The following is a 16,248-nucleotide window of genomic DNA, read 5'->3' as shown; positions in this document are numbered from 1 at the left end:
ACAAAATACTTGCGTTCCTAAACTTTCATTTGTATTTTTTTCTAGCGAAAAAAAAAAAAATAGTTTGTTCGGTTTCTCTGCAAGTATGATTGAAATAGCATCAATACTTGAAATTTCTGTCTGCTGTAGATGCAGGAAATGAGTTAAATGCCTTTCCCAAACACAGTGGCAAGTTCTGGCTCTACTCATTCTTATGCTTTCTAAGCCCCAGGATTAAAAATTCAAAGTTTGAGTTGGCAGAAATTTGCCAGATGTTCCATGGCTAATTTTTTTTACTCAAAACACTTTTCAAGTGCAGAACATGACTGTTTCAAGAAAACATAAAATAAATTTAAAAATCTCTTGCTATAGTAAGCAAATATTAGAAATTATAGGAAAGAAGAAGCCTCATTAATTATTTTGGAAACTCTTCCAGGCATAGGAGGTGAAATGGTCAGGGTAACAGAATTTGTAGAACATATGTAATTTGTGTAGTTCTAAAGCAATTGGTTACTATTTTTTTGGATCTTTAGTGTAAGTTTCTTGCCCAGCATATGTTCTCTGGACAGGATTAAAGTAGTCTGGATCTGTGTCAGGGTTACTGGTGTTACTGCACTGGTTCTTGAGGATATGTTTCATTTTCATTCCAAATTACTTGCAAATACTGCATCCAGTGTTTACAGCCTCTTTCAGTTTTGGCCAAATGGAGGCCTCTGACTTTATATACAGAGAATTTTAACCTCTTCTTGTAAGAGGCAGCACAAAGGCCACAGTCACATTCCTATACTGCTTTTTATAAAGTATAACATGAAGTTATTAAAAGAATTTGCCATAGTCATTCAGTTAGATTTATGTGAGTTCATATTGTTTAAAAAATCCAAACCCTATGGTATTAATTTGGTTTCTTTCAGAAAACCAGAATGTAATAAGGGGGGGGGGGGGGGGGGGGGGGGGGAGAAAAGTTTCATAAGAATTATTCAAGCTGATAAGCTAATTAGTTTAGATAAATACTGACATGAAAATGCTTGTCAGTGGAAAACTGCTGCCAAGAAGCAGAGCTTGGGCTTGATTAATGTGAAGAACTATTACTTTCTAAATGTGTAAGTCAGCAAATAACCTCTTTAAATTCTGCATGATAAGATCACTTAAATGATTATTTAGCGTATCATTAGTACTGGCAAACAGCAATTACGAATACTTCAGCTGCCTTCTCTTACAACTACTCTTTCCATCCAATCCATATCCTGAAGTTTTATAGAGCCAATTCGGTACTTTATGAACCATTTTACTACACTGTTGACCACATTTAGCAGTTGCTTTTTCAATGTGGCAATCAGCCAATACCTAGAACATAAGAAAGGAAATGCCCAGACTCTGGAGAATGGACAAAGATCACACTTCACATGTGATAAATTTAATTTTTTTCTGCTGCAGTCTTGGAGAAGTGGAGTGATGCTCACAAATGCAAAACATAAATTATCCATTTTCAGTGAATCTCTGTTAATAACCTTCCTGGAAGTGGCAAGGTGTTTTTCTGGGAGACATTAGTTTGACCTTGGCAGGAGAGGGGAGGTTGGAACCCACATCTCATGCCCTGAGCAAGTGCTCTTGTTAGGAGGGATTCTTATCCTTGGCTGTAAGGGAGTGAGTCTTCTGAAAGAAAGGCGCTCCATTTGTCAAAGTATTCAAGCCTGTGGGAGGGGATGGGGCTTTGAGCCACCTGGTCTAGGCAAAGGTGTCCCTGCCTCTGGTGGGGGTTTTGGAACTAGATGATCTTTAAAGTCCTTTTCAACCCAAACTGTTCTGTGATAATGTATTTAGCCTCAGAAAAAGGCACTACTCTGGGAACAGAAGCTTTGTGCTGCAGTTCCTGGTGAGATATCCATGCAATAGTATTTTGCCCCTCCAGTGGAGATGGTAGAGGAGGCTCCAGGTAGTGTTGTGCAGCCTACAGTGTCCTGCACGCCCCTTGCTTGAGTCTCTGGGTTTTGCCAAACTTCCTCAGCTGTTGTCTGTGGTGGTTTAGTAGGTATTCCACCTGTTGTTGTGGAAGGATCACAAAGGTCCTACTTCTGCTCACAAATATTCCCTTAACTTTCTCTGTGCTTCTTGAATTCCTTGGGTTCTGATACAGTTTTTATGGTTGATTTAAAGAGTTTGAATGTGGGCTGTTGCTCAAAGTCATCCTACTGCTGTCCATTTAAGCCTCACTGCTTCTTCCCCTGTGCTGCATGTACATATGCAGTCAGCAGATGAGGACAGCTATTTGGTTTAAAACTAATCCTAATCAATACATAATTTGCAATCATAGCTGTGCTAATGCTAAAGCAAGGGATGAAGCAAAAAGTGCAGATGTGTAACTTGGAGAAGTGCTCAAACTGATTTAAGCCTGTGTTGAAACTGTGCTGGAAGTGTTGTGGCAATGGTCAACTTTGAGGCTTTCAAATCTGTGTTGTTTTGACTCTTGGCCAGACATTAGCCTAGTGTTTGGCAGTGTGAGGTTTAAAAGCCTCAGCTAAGCTCGAGAGTGAGATCTATGCTCCTGGTCTACTACCCTATAATTCGTTTTCATGTAAACTGTTTGGAATAATGGTATTTATAATGTAATAAAAGAGAGCCCAATTGGTTTTTCCCACAAAGAAGGATAAAGATGAGCAGTAATACAGACATAATATGCACAGTCATGGTTTCTTATATAAGATTGATAGGGGTGGCAAAGGATGACAGCTTTCTAGGCAAATATCTGATCCAGAGTGCGTTGAAGATGCTGGAAGTTTTCTTACCGACTTCAGGGTGTTGGATGCTTTGGACCAACTGTCTTCACTCTTTCATATTGGTTTTTGCTTTCATTGTCTCAGGCCAACCAGTCTAGAGAATCAGAAAATCACAGACAAATAAATATGCTACAGGTACCTCATATCGCCTGCAGTTAAAATAGACAGAGTCAGGTAGCAGGGAGATGGATTCAGGTTGAGATTTCCATTTGTGGGTCTAATCTCAGAAATGCATTCATTTGCAGCCTCTTAATTCCTTGGGAGTAAATGATAAAACCTGTTTTGTTTTTGCTGTAGCTCAGTCCTTGGTTTCTATGCTTCAGAGCAGCTATAGAAAATGCCCACTGAATGACAAATAAAGAACCTGTTAGATACTTGAGGAAAAAAAATACACAAGTCTATGTAGAAGAATTCCTACTGGTTTGAAGTGTCTTAGTTGAGGTGCCTTGTATGAGCTTTTGTTAACAAGTCATTTATATGTAAGCCTTCTGGCTGCTGTTCTGCTGTGCTTGTGAGCACACTTTGGGTTTTGGTTTTTCCATGAGTCTGACACCAGTGTGTTTGTGGTAAAGGTAGTGCAGCTGCCCATAACAGATCCCACTCTAACCAAAAGTGTTTTCCTTACGGTGCAAGTAAAGATAGCAGAAAAGTGCATTCAAATCAAAGTAACTCCTTTAAAATTTGACAGCTGTTTCCACATGTTCTTTGTCCATCTTTCTGTGAAATATCAGGAGTGTATATATAGATCCACAGAAAAACTTAAATGTGGATACCTAAGCAGTGTGGAAATGGTCTGTTTCTTTATCAGAAGCAATGTGGTGAAATTTCAAGGTCAGTTTGTGTTTTTAAGTCTTCCTTTTATTCTTTGTACTTTCTGAGGTAGACAGGCTATCCTGATTAAAATGCAGCCTAAATCTATGAGAGTTATGACTTCCTAATCTCATGTGAGAGGCAAGTGTAGGAGAAATGGCTTATCTCAGTTTAGGTTTGGTTTTTTTAGAGCAAATGTGGTGAGATGTAAAATTCACCAGAACTTGGAATTGCATTATTATCTACGTAGTGTGAGATCTTTACACACTCTGGAGCTTGAGAGGTAAAGGGAAAAATTTGGGTTTCTATAAGCTCAGCACTTTCAAATCCCATGTCAGGAGAGGAAATCTTCCCCATCATCCCAGCCTTCCTATATTTGCTTACCCCACAGGACGTAAACAGTAACAAGTTCAATGTGGTCATTTGTAACTTCAGCAAAAGAGAGGTGAAATATTTCAATTAACTCCTGCACAATGACAGTTCATGGAGTGATCAAGATTTGAGTGAGTATATGATGCCTTTTAAAACACTGCTTGGTGAGCTCCTGTTTTGAAATTGCTGAGAGATGCTACAACCAGGTTGTTAGTACTAGCAGAGAGAGTTTGAAATGCTTTTGTTGGAAAACATTCAAAATATAGGGTTTCTGCAGGAATATATTTCAATGAAATTTCTTCCCAAAAGGCCAACTGAAGTAAAAGAAAAGTTTTAAGATGCTGATTAAGCTTTCCTTAAATTTAAGGGAGAAAAACTAGGATCAAGAGACTTGAGTTTTCTCAAATTAGGATGCAGAGCATAGTGGTTGCTTCAGAAACATTGAACTTGAGTTTTGCTCTGTTTACAAGTGACCAAGAGTTTCTTAGAATAAATATGTGGAGTTTTGATAGAAAAGCACATTGTTATTGAAGAATTTCACATTTTTCACTTGTGTTTTCTAGCAGGATATTGGTAATTTAATGAGATCAGGGAAACATGTTTTGATCATTTAGTAATTAAATGCACCTTATCACCTAAGTCAGTTTTATTGCTTTATGTACTCTTCATGTATTACCTAATGTCATTGATTTATGGCTTCAGGAGGAGTCTCATAAGTTCTATGTATATGGTGCAGTTTTTAGTTATATGATAAGCTCATATAATATTAGAAGGAGCAAGTGTTGCACAGAGGAAGGAGAGAGCAGAGGCCATGAAATTTTCTTGATTTTAAATCTACTCCCTACTCAGGAGAATCTGAGCACCAAAAAAAAAAAAAGAAAAGGGGGAGGGGGGCATCAAAAGTCTTGGCAGTCTTTCAAATCCTTTCTTTTGAAATGTTGTCATTTTAAAAGGAGGCTTGGCTTCCTCATTATCTTTATGAAGCCCCAAGATCCATGTGCCTGTCCCTCAGCTGGGCGAGACTTGGCTTTTTAGTCCCCAGCTGGGGGTGAGCTTCTCAGCATGGCTTTTGTAGAGCCTCTCTGAGGCCACTGGTTGCCCTCAAGGGTCTTGCACAAAGCCTCCAACCCCAGTTCTGGCTTCAGGTTGCACAGAGGGCAGGCGAAGGGGGCTGCAGGTGGGATGCTGAGCGTGGGTCCCTCACTGCACCGTGTGTAGCACAAAGGTTTCCTGTGGGGGCGGAGGTTTCTGCATTGGCCCTACTCACACGTGAAGGGGGGTGGATCTGGTTTGTGGTGTTTCGGAAAAAAACCCCAACCAAGCGTGGTCTTTGTCTTTTTATAGCTGTAGGTTTGAAACCTTGAAGAAGATAAATGCTGTTTTCCTAGATGCCTGTGAATTCATCCAAATAGAAGTGTGCTGGGTTTTAAACACCCTGCTGGAGCAGAGAGGTTGCAGTCGCTATGTTCCCCCAATCTCCACCATTCTGTGGTTCTCTAATATCCCCCATCATTTTGCTCTAAATAACCAAGGGGAAAATGTTACACCTTCCAGTGTGTTCTTCCAGAGCCTGAGCTGGCCACCAGTAATCAATCTTCCTAAGATATTCTTGTGTGGCCATGAGAAAAGGCACTGAATATCACGCCTTACATTATTTTCTGAAAAATAGTACTGGCCTAGTTTGCAGAAATGTGAGCTCAAACTTCTTGCAGACGTTGATGTGGTCCAAGTGTGGTCTGCATTTACCACATCCACACGCTTGCTTAGATCTTAGATAAATTGTATAGATTTTTTTGCACCTTTTTTATTGGTTTTGCCCTTCTTTGCTCGTTCAGCTACATGTTTTTGGTCTTAAAAAAATTAAAGCAGATACATTGTATTGTTTTAAGGTTTATTTAGTCTTCTTTTTAAGGATCCTAGAATAATCGATGGATATTCTACATTTTAGTGTAAGATACTTCTGACTCCCATCATTTGCTAAGGGATACTCTTACATTTAATAATAATAATAGTTACAATTGTTCCTCTGCTTCAGATCTATGCAAAGCTAATGCTGATGTAGTAATTCTGCTAACATAGTAATTCTTGCATTGTTTCTCATATGGTCATACAAATTTACAGTTTGTAGTTATGGAAGCTAACTAATGCTGTGGATCAGTGAAATTACCCTTGACATGAGTGGTGGGAAGTGGAGGAATAACTAGAAAAAAGCTGGGGTAGTGAGGAGATCAGCACTTTTTCTTGTTTTTTCAGTAGAAAGCTCCTTAGTATCCATTACTCCTTTTAACAAGAACATGCAGTGACAAGACAAGGGGAATGGCTTTAAACTGAAAGAGATTGGGTTTAGGTTAGATATTAGTAGGAAATTCTTTACTGTGAGGATGGGAGGCACTGGCACAGGTTTCTCAGAGAAGCTATGGATGCCCCATCCCTGGAAGTGTTCAAGGCCAGGCTGGATAGAACTCTGAGAAACCTGGTCTAGTGGAAGATGTCCCTGCCCATGGCAGGAGGTTGGACTAGATGACCTTTAAGGTCCCTTCCAACCCAAACTCATTCTGTGATCTGCCTCAGAATTAGCTGCAAGACTTTGAGAGAAAGCAGAGTGGAAGAACACTTAGTAATTGATAAAATGATGGATGTATACGATTGCTAAAAAGTGAGTATGAAACAGGTGTAACATTAAAAAAAACATAGGTACCAGTGCTTTCCAAGATTTTGTTTCAGGTCTGATAAGACGAGTTACTGAAAATTTGGGGGTGTTTTTAGTGATTTTTATACTATTTTGTATCAGACCGTCAAAATTCAATTATTTACTTTCAGTTTTGGAAGAATGTTTGTTTTGTTTTTTTAATGAACTCTAAATAATAGCCCAAGACCTTTTTTGACCTTCTCTTCTTATTTGATTTCCAGTGCAGTCTTCCTTACCTCTATTATGCTGCATTTTGACTGATTGTTAAATAACTCCTTCTAAGACAGAATTGCTTAATTGGAAATATCTTAAATTCTGCCAGCTGAGCACTCAGAAGCTCTGCATATGCTTCTGGTTCAAAAACCAAGCAGAGCAGAATGGATGCCAGGTCTTGTCTGCCTCAAGCTCATGCCGAGGTATAGACCAACTGAGCTTGAGATATCCCATGATGATAGTCATACAAGTACTGGCTTCAGGTGAGATCAGAACTCTTCTCTAAGGGTGGGTTTCTGCCCAAAATGTTGTGACACAGATAGTTTTGTTACAGCTTCAGGTTTTTTTTTCTTTGTCATGTCTAATTTTCTTCATGTGGGAATGTTTTCCAGAACTGGTTGATAAATCCATCACATAAAGTGGTTTTCATGCTCATGTTGCCATCTTTTGTTACAAAATGCAGCGTATTGTTTTTGGAACTCCAGTTTGTGCCATTTTTCTCTTCTAGATTATATGAAGTACAATGCAAGATATTAATAGTCCTTTTTTTCTTTTAAATAGCACAAGCAGTCTGCTCTTAATGGTTTGAAGATATGTAACAACCCCTACCTGGTATTAACTTTTGTGGGGAATTGCTCTTTCTGTGCATGCAGCTTGGTCACATCCTCTGCAGATTATCTGTTATATCTCTTTTTTTGCTCAGTCCGTAATTGGTTGACTCCTTGATTACATTGCTAAAAGATACTCTCCTGCTCTTTCAAAAACTGCTGTCTACAAAGTTTCCTGGCACACTTACTGCTTTTACGTTGATAAGAGAATTGTTTATGGTACATTGTACCTAGATTTGCCCAGCTAATGAGAAATTGGAAAGAACACAAAACTTGCAACTGAATCATGGGCTTTAACCGAAAGTCTCAGAGGCACTTCATTGTCATGTTTCCACTTGTACTTGTGAATGGATTTCCCAGAAGCACTCTTAATTGTTATTCTGGGGACTGGGACTGTGCAAATGAAACTGATAGAAAATGTGACGTGATGCAGTACAATGACAGTTTGATTGTTAGGATAGTAATTACATAAATAAATTGTCTTTACCAAGATAGGCATTTTGTGACCCAAAAGTTCCTCTGGAGGAAGTAAGTGCTTGAGTGCTATTTTGCTCCCCAGTGTAAGAATTTTTCCTGCATGGAAATAACTATAGAAGTGTGTGATGTTAGTTAACATAATGCTCCCTTAAAGCATTTCTCCTCTACTTCCTGTGCTGAAAATCTTTACACCCTGTAGTTTTTTCCCAGCATAAAGCTGTTGCAAAAATTTTTCATCCTCAAGGGTTTTTTTGTTGATATGTTGTCATTTCCAGTAGTTCAGGGGGTTCACATCAGATGGATTTTGGTTTATTGTACACAATTTCCTGTGTGGAGAGTGGTGGGAGACTGGTATTGCTTCAGTTGTCCTTGAGACCTTTGGCTCTTGCCTAAAAATCTTGAGATTTGTCCAAGAATTAATCATACTGAAGCCAGGCTGCCCTGGAAGCTAGGTATTAAACTTGCAAATTACTTCAGATACAGATTGTTTTTGCAGCAGCGCTGCTAGTGCAGAACACTCTAGAAGATGCTTATAGCAATTGTTTCTGGGAAAAAAAAACATGTGGCAAATGAGCCTGAAATTATATTTTCATGTATAATGTTCAGCAAAAAAAAGCAGGGGTTATTGTATTTTGTAGTGCTTTGTGCACCTGCCTGTGCAGTTGTGTGAGTTGAGCAGAAAAACTGCTGGAGGAAGTTGTGCAAGAGCTGCAAACCGTGTTGCTCAGGGTCATCCTGAGCAGTTTAAACAGAACAGTTGTATAAAAGCATAGTTCTGCTTGTAGACTGTCTTTCAAAATCCCTTTCAAAGTGATTTTTAAAAGTTAGTCTCACAGGCTTGGCAAACAGGAGCAGTCCTAATAACCAGGGTTTGTTTTTTCACTTCAGTATTCAACTGGTGATTGGCTGCAGAGCCACAAACCCATAACTGTGTCAGAAGTTCCCTAGTTGCCAAACATTATCACTGGCCTGTGCAATATTTTTGAGCATAATCAATAGTTTTAGTCACTATGTTGACACAGAAGGTCTATCATCTTTATGCTTAAAAAGTGTTTTTCCCAGAATTTCTTCTGCATTGCTAGGGAGGGTGTTTTCATGATGCTCTTGTACTGCTCTTGTACAGCGAGGTGGGTCCCACGGACCTTTGCTAGGAGACACTCTAAATCATAGAGAATTGGTTAATTGGTCTTCATTTGGTAAAGACTAATTTCAGGAGTGGAGGGGCTGAAAAGTATGGTATTGATTATTCTGAAATAATGTTTGATTTCTAACAAGATTTGTCAGGTCTTTCCAGAGACTTCCAAGGAATCTGAGTAGATTCCAGTAAAATTGTGAGGAGAATGAATTTGCAACGTCATTTAAAGCAACAAAGTGTGAGATGTGTATTCAGGCTGTGGCAGCCTGGCTTTCCTTCTCTGGAGAGATTTGAACTTTTTTATCACTGGATAAAAAGAGATCCTCACAAAGCTGGATAACTCTTAAATGCTCGAGATGAGTGGGATAGGTATAGCACTTGTGTTAAACATACACACATTGTAAGGAGTTAAAAGCAGATCTGTCAGTATTCTTAAATGTATTGAACTATTAACCCTGTAGTTTTTAATGTTTTTCTTTTTAAATTTTGTAAGAACAAGCGCCAGTACGAACATAATTTATATAACACAACTCATGCGTGAAATTAGGACACAATCCTTAATTTTGTTGATTTTTTTTTTTCCATGATCAATACTATTTCAGTTTAGACTGAAGTCTACTTTGTTTTAGCAAGTCTGAATTATTTCAGAATTCTGGTAACTAATTGTCACATGAAACTTCTGGAAACACGGTTGCAAGCAAAAGCCAACTTTCTGGGCATGCAGTTCTCCTTTGGGAAAGAGGGTTGGAAATAGCTTGAGATGGTCCAGTCCTTGCACTTCCGTTCCAAAGCTGTCAGTTCTAAACTGGCTTTGTTTTGCCTTGCAAAATCGCTGCCATCTTTTATGACGTTATGAAGAAGAACGTGTCTTAACATTATGTGTTTTATTGACTGGTTTAATAATTGGAAAACAAGCAAAAGTAAAAATACAAAGCCTGAGGGAAAAAAAAAACAAAACCAAAAAACAAACAACCCGACATCCGAAGGACCTTGTCATTGAGGTATATACATAGTTAAGTGCTAAACACCGCATTAAATTTAACGTGAACAGATATCTAAAACCTGAAAATATATTAGGAAGTTATTGCCAAGAGCAAAAACATAAAACATGGAGAAAACAAAGACAAAAGCAGATTTTTTTTGTTAGTGAACTACTAATAGCATTGTTTAGAGTAAAGCTGCTCACGGCTTTTCCTCTGTGGTCAGTGGAGTGCATCCAAACCCCAGGGTGGCTCTTCCCCATATAGAAGGATTTAAGGTTTTCTTAATCTTTTCATGGAAACCAAAGTCCAATTAAACATGTATTTGGGATAGAGCCAATACACAGATTGAGAAGCTTGGAAGCACCTGTGTGTCCTGTAGCTTCACTATAGCCAAATAAAGAGTAGGAAATAAGAAATTCTGCCTGTTCTTTCCATAAGAGGAACTTTCAGATGGGGAAAAATCACTGCAGATGCTTGTGATAGAGGTGTTGCTGCAGGGAAGCGTCCTGCAAAGCCATTCTTAACAAAGCCCAACATAATTCACAGAGTTTAGCCTTGGAGAGTTAGCCCTGGGTATTTTGAGAGAGAACTGAGTCAAATTTCAGTCTTATTCTTCATTCTGATGCCAGTGGCCTTTTGACCCTGAGAAATTTTAAGTTTTCATTGCTTTCTCACTTCTTGCAATAATGAAATAGATTTTCTGTAGCCATCACAGGGAATTCTCAAATGAAAAGCAACTTTTTACTTAATTAGTGAAATTTATTCTGTGGCTGCATCTAGTAATATGAATCACTTATTGAGCATTAAATTAAAGTAAAAAGTGCAATCCTTCTTTCATGTTAAAGGAATGTATTGGAGGTGACCTGATCACCTTAAGTGCTGCTTAAAAGCTTGAAAAAGCAAATTGAAATATGTAAAAGATAGCGTGAATAACATGGCTTTAGAAACGAGTTCCTGATAAACATTCCTGTTCGATTAAGCTGGATCTAGGGGTTAAAGTTCTTTTGTGATTATTACTTAGAGGACTGGTAATTGCCTGGTTAATGATGTTGTATTTCTCTCATTTGAGTGTTGAATATCAAATTGTGGGACTGAAGCTAAAGTTTGCCCTGATAAGCTTGAAAACGCCCTGAATGCGCTCAGAATTCACAGAATAGAGGTGTTTTTCATGTTTAAGTATAAAGAAAGGAGACATGGCTGTAATTAAACCCGTCAGTTATACAGTGTGGGGAGTGGGTGCCCTTGAGAAAACCCTGTTTGTGTTTCTGCATTGTGGTGGTCAAGGGTTTTTTGTGAGGCATCAGTTCTGTCAGTGCAGCACCTACTTTTCCAGCTATGTGGCCATGCACTTGGAAATGTACCTGTGAGAGTGGTAGGGGTCCCTGGGGAAAGAGCAGAGGAGGCTGCACCTAAAGTCTGAGAGGAAGGTGGAAATGGTGATCAACAAAACACCCACTTTAAATGTCACCAGGTCTGAAAGCTAAATAACCTTTTTTGGGTCGTGCAGCCGCAGGGCTGAGAAGTTTGTGCAGCCAGCATAGGTGACAAGGCTGTTGTTTGCCCAGGGACATGCAATGAATGGGGCTTTCTCACACCTGGCCATTGCTGGTGCCGGCAGCTCTGCACTGCCGGGGCCAGGTGGGTTGTAGCACCCTCTTTGTCTTGCCACCTTTTTAACCACAGCGTCAAGTACTTGTGGGAACCAAAAGAGATGTATTGGACTCACTGCATCTTGCTGTTCTGGCGCTGTGGGGATGTTTCTACACAGAGAATATCCTCTCGCTGATTGTAGCCCATCTAACTGGGCAGCAGCAGTCAGCTCTGTACATTCCTGTTGGATGAAATTCCACATGCCAATCAGGTTATGGAGTGAGATGTTGTCAGTAAATGCACGGCATCTTGTACTTTGTGTTCTGCTCTGCTCCCAGCCTTCGTGGTGTGGCTGCCCTGTCTGTTCTTACTGCTTGTTCTGGCTCTGTGATTCTCTGCAGAGTAGACTTAAATCTGGCTTTACTCTCTCTCTCTCATAGCTTTCTGGTGGTTTAATTGACTTTTGTGGAGGTTGGCTGATGGTTGAGGCTGGCAGGTAGAATAGGAGTGGAAATGATGCAGAAATAGGCAGATCCGATCCTTCCATGTGTAGCAAGCTGCTGTGTCCCCATACCTTATCTAATGGAATCACACTCAGAATAATGTGAGCAAGTGGTCTCAAGTGCTAACTCGAGAATAGTAACTTTGCTTCTCTTTCTAGACCTCATTCCCTTTTATCAACCCCTTTTCCTCCTTCATTAAAAACAGTACTTTTCCAGTCACTGGTCACTAAAATGTGACATGAATGAAGCAGGGTTCACTCTTAGTCAAGATATCTCAGCAATGATTGCTCTGGGAAAGAAATTTGGATTCCTCAGAGCAAAGTGAAGTGATGGTGAGAATAATCAAAAAGGAAGAGGCCAAGTGGCCAGAAGAATGAGAAATAGAGGTCATGTGCCTCTGTGTCCAGCAAGGGCAGTGCTGAGAGACACAAGTGAGAAGTGCATGCACTCCTAAATGGAGGAAAAAATTATGCAAAGCAGGCGAAGAGCTGAACTGGTTGAGAAATATTGGAGATTCGACTATGTGGTTATGAATCAGTAACTGATGCTTTTTCTGCTATGGAAGAAACAGCTCCAGTATTGCCAAAATCATAATTTAAAAATTGCAGTGTGAAAAATTGTAAATCTCATTGCTTTCATCTTGTTACTCTGTATTTTTATTTGTTGCACTGAAAAAATAAAGTGATCTTTTTTTAGAACTAAGTCTAAATAAGGAATGTCTTAATGCTAGTTTTATTTCTAGTAACTGTAGTCTAGTTTTACAAGGCTAATTCTTACTGCCTTAGCCTGGTGATGCTGCATGCTTTACATGCATGCTCTGCTCCTGTTCATAGCTATAGATTTGTCATCTCTGCCGGTGCATTTTAATATTAAAAATGTGCATTTAGAAGATCAAACAGACAAGGAACCATCAGAGAGTGCATTGTGTGCAGAGCAATGAGATGACAAGTTTTACTGCTGTCTTTTGGGAAGATCATTTGAGGCAAATACTGCATGTCTGGTTTTGCCCTCTTCGTCCTGAGTCTTACAGACACTGCTTCCCCTGCCTCCCACTCTCACGGAGGCACGGATTTGCTACTCAAATGTTCCTCTGTTGGCTTCAGGAGTTCTGATGCTGCACTGCTGAGAGGCAACATTGTACTCAAGGATGAGTCTCCTGTTTAAAGAATATAAAACAAACAGACGCCATCAATCCTGTGCTTTCAAATTTATTTATAAGTATGGTGTAAAAATATTTTCCCATGTAGTCTTGCTGTCTCAGCATAATGCTACTCCATGTGTGACACGCAAGCAGGCTGAGATTTTGTTTCTGCAGGACTGCTGTTTATTACTAACCTCAGCAGAAGGGCTGTTGTGGTTTCAGCCAGAACCTCCTCCATTCCACTTACATTCTCCCTGAATCACCTCCTAACTCGAGCTCTTATTTTCAGGTGTACTGCAGAGGACGTGGTTAAAGTACTGATAGTTAACCTGAAATCAAAATAGAGTTTGCTTTGGGCCATGAAGGCAGAGACTTAATGTATCCAGAGTCACACTAACTCTTTCCAGAGATGGCTCTGGAACATGATACTGCAGAGACTAAATAGTCCCCAGTGCAGTTAAGTGACTGTGGTTTGTATGTTATCAAATGTAAAATACTGGGTAGGTGTTGTAGCAGAGATGGATTGACAGTAGGTACAGCAGTAACTTTCAATCACCAATGGGCTGAGGTTTCCTTTAGCTGTTTTTTGGTGGGGTTTTTTGTTGGTTGGTTTGATTTTGGATTTTTTGGGGGAGTTGGGAGGATTTTTTGTTTGCATTGTTCTGTGTTTTTTGAAATGCGACCTTGTATGCATTTTCTTGTATTGATTACTTTTCTTTTCAGAAATGGCTTTAATGGGAAGTAGGAAGGGACTCTAGAATACAACTAATACAACTGCCTCAAATCAGCAGTTAACCTATATTTAATGGACTGCTGTTGAAGCAGGAAAAAAAGTTTGATGTATTTAATAGGTCAAAGTTAAATGGTTAAATTTTATCTTGCAAAGTATGAGTGTTTTGAAGCACTTAAAAGCTTTAATCTTCTGTCGAGGTTTACATTTTGGTGGTTGGTTTAGAGAAGGAAAGAATTCAATCAGAGTGGTTGTCTATTGTTAGTGTAATGCAGGATCACATTACACTAAGAATCCTGTAATTTTTCCAGGGCTCACCTCTGTTTGATCTTATCAAGCAATCGAAAGAGCGAGAAGGCCAAACTGATCAGCCTGAACCCACTTCTTCTCTCAATACACCTCTCCAGCATAACCACACTGCTGCAGACCTGTAAGTGAATGCCTGACGTCTAGGAAAGTGTGAAGTTGACATCACCCTTAGTATTCAAATCCACCTGTATTCTGTTTTCCTACTTCTTAGGCTTGGTACTGAAGTTTTGTTAAACCATTGCATTTGCAGCTATTTAGTATACATAATAATTTAAATCAAATGCTGAAATATTTTTTCTCCAGCCCTATCAAACTTTTAATTGTAAACTGTTACGTTACTTGCCTGGGAATAAACAAGTCCCTGTATCAGGTGCTGGGGATGGCAGGTCACAATAGCAATTTATTTCTTCTAATGGGGAAGAGATACTGCAAGTATTATTCATATAGAGTTGTTCCTTTCTCCTGTGATGTTAAATGCTTAATGTATGTTGAACCTCCAGCTATCTTTCTCCTGTGAAATCTCCTAAGAAGAAGGCATCTGGACCTCCTCTAAGTGCTTCTTCCACTCCAGATGCTCAACCTACTGCGATCCCCCAAACGCAGAAACCACAGAAGTCTACCTCCCTCTCTCTGTTCTACAAGAAAGGTTTGTTCCTTCTGACATTGCAAAGATATCCCTTGCTTTTTATCCTTTTTGCATTTTGGCACTCAGCATTTCTGAAAAGTTTGTTGTAGACTCTGTAGTGAACACTGGGCAAACCTCTGGAAGAAAAGGCAAAATGGTGCCAAGAGGTAGTTACTGTGTGCACTCTGCAAGTTAGAAGTGAAAACTTCCCTATCCTGGCTCTAAGAATGTCCAGATGGGCTCAGATGGAGGGTTCTTCTATCATAGCATCCTTTTCCTGGCAGTGACCATAAAGAGTTATCATGGGAAGCTGAACAACTGGACAGACATGGCTGGTGCTTTCCCAGGCTTGATCTTTATCCCACTCGGGGAGTTTTCTGAACTTTTTGTGCTGTGTCTGCTTAGGAACTCAGCAAATTTGTGTTCCAGGTGCTTGTTTGAATTGACATAGACACACGTGTGCAGCGTTGTTCGGTGTGGCCTCCCATGTGTGCACTGTCCCTTGTGTGGAAAACCTTTTCCATTTATCTTGAGCCTGGCTTCTACTGCCTTCACTTGATGTCTGGTAGTTGTTTTTTTTTTTTTTCCTTGGAGACAGCGAACAGTGCAATGCTGCCCCTTCTCCATTGCATTCCTTTCATTTTGTATACTCCTGTTGCAACAATTTCAGTTTATTTTTCTTTGTTTCTGAAGTGTATCTACTGGCCTATCGTCGACTCCACACCCTGTTCCTTCACCTTCTCTCCGAACATCCTGACCTGGAACCCTTGATCTGGACCCTTTTCCAGCACACACTGCAAAATGAGTATGAGCTAATGAGAGACAGGCACCTGGACCAGGTAACACGGACAGAAAAGTTTTAAAAAGTTAAAAAGACTCTCCAGAAAAAAAAAAATTTCTTTTTTGTTCTTAGCCGTTAGAAATTGTACTCTGAGGTTTTTATTAATCTATTGATCACTGAAAGGAGGACTTAGTTTAGACTGAAGTCTGTCATCTCGGTTTTTTAAGCACTGGCAATTACTTAATGTGGTACCTTCAAATACCATTTTGAGGTATAAAATACTGTTTTCAAAATAATGAAGATAAACCATAATTTCTAATAATTTGCATAAAAATATAGTGATTTTCTTTGGAAAGGCAACATGCGTGGCTGATAAGGTTTTTGTTTTTCTACCCTGAAATTGCAGCATGTGGTAGGAGTTTGAGAAGGTACTATCAGTTCCAATTAGTTGTTTGTCACATAGAAATGGAGGTAGCGTTATGTTGACTTAGGTTCTGGAAGTTCTTTCTAAGTTGTCTGCTGGTTTATT

General features: G+C 39.5%; 1 protein-coding gene across 1 annotated transcript in view; it reads left to right on the top strand.

Moving 5' to 3' along the window:
• RB1 (RB transcriptional corepressor 1) overlaps nt 1-16,248 on the top strand; it is a 69,981-nt gene that overhangs the window by 47,547 nt on the left and 6,186 nt on the right. The window contains exons 18-20 of the mRNA XM_040055260.2: nt 14,316-14,434; nt 14,814-14,959; nt 15,632-15,777. Of these exons, the coding sequence (XP_039911194.1) occupies nt 14,316-14,434; nt 14,814-14,959; nt 15,632-15,777 (411 nt within the window). The remainder of the gene's footprint in view (nt 1-14,315; nt 14,435-14,813; nt 14,960-15,631; nt 15,778-16,248) is intronic.

The sequence above is a fragment of the Hirundo rustica genome, chromosome 2 (assembly GCF_015227805.2).
Source record: "Hirundo rustica isolate bHirRus1 chromosome 2, bHirRus1.pri.v3, whole genome shotgun sequence".
NCBI classification, from domain to species: domain Eukaryota; kingdom Metazoa; phylum Chordata; class Aves; order Passeriformes; family Hirundinidae; genus Hirundo; species Hirundo rustica.
This window is presented reverse-complemented; position numbering and strand designations above follow the sequence as displayed.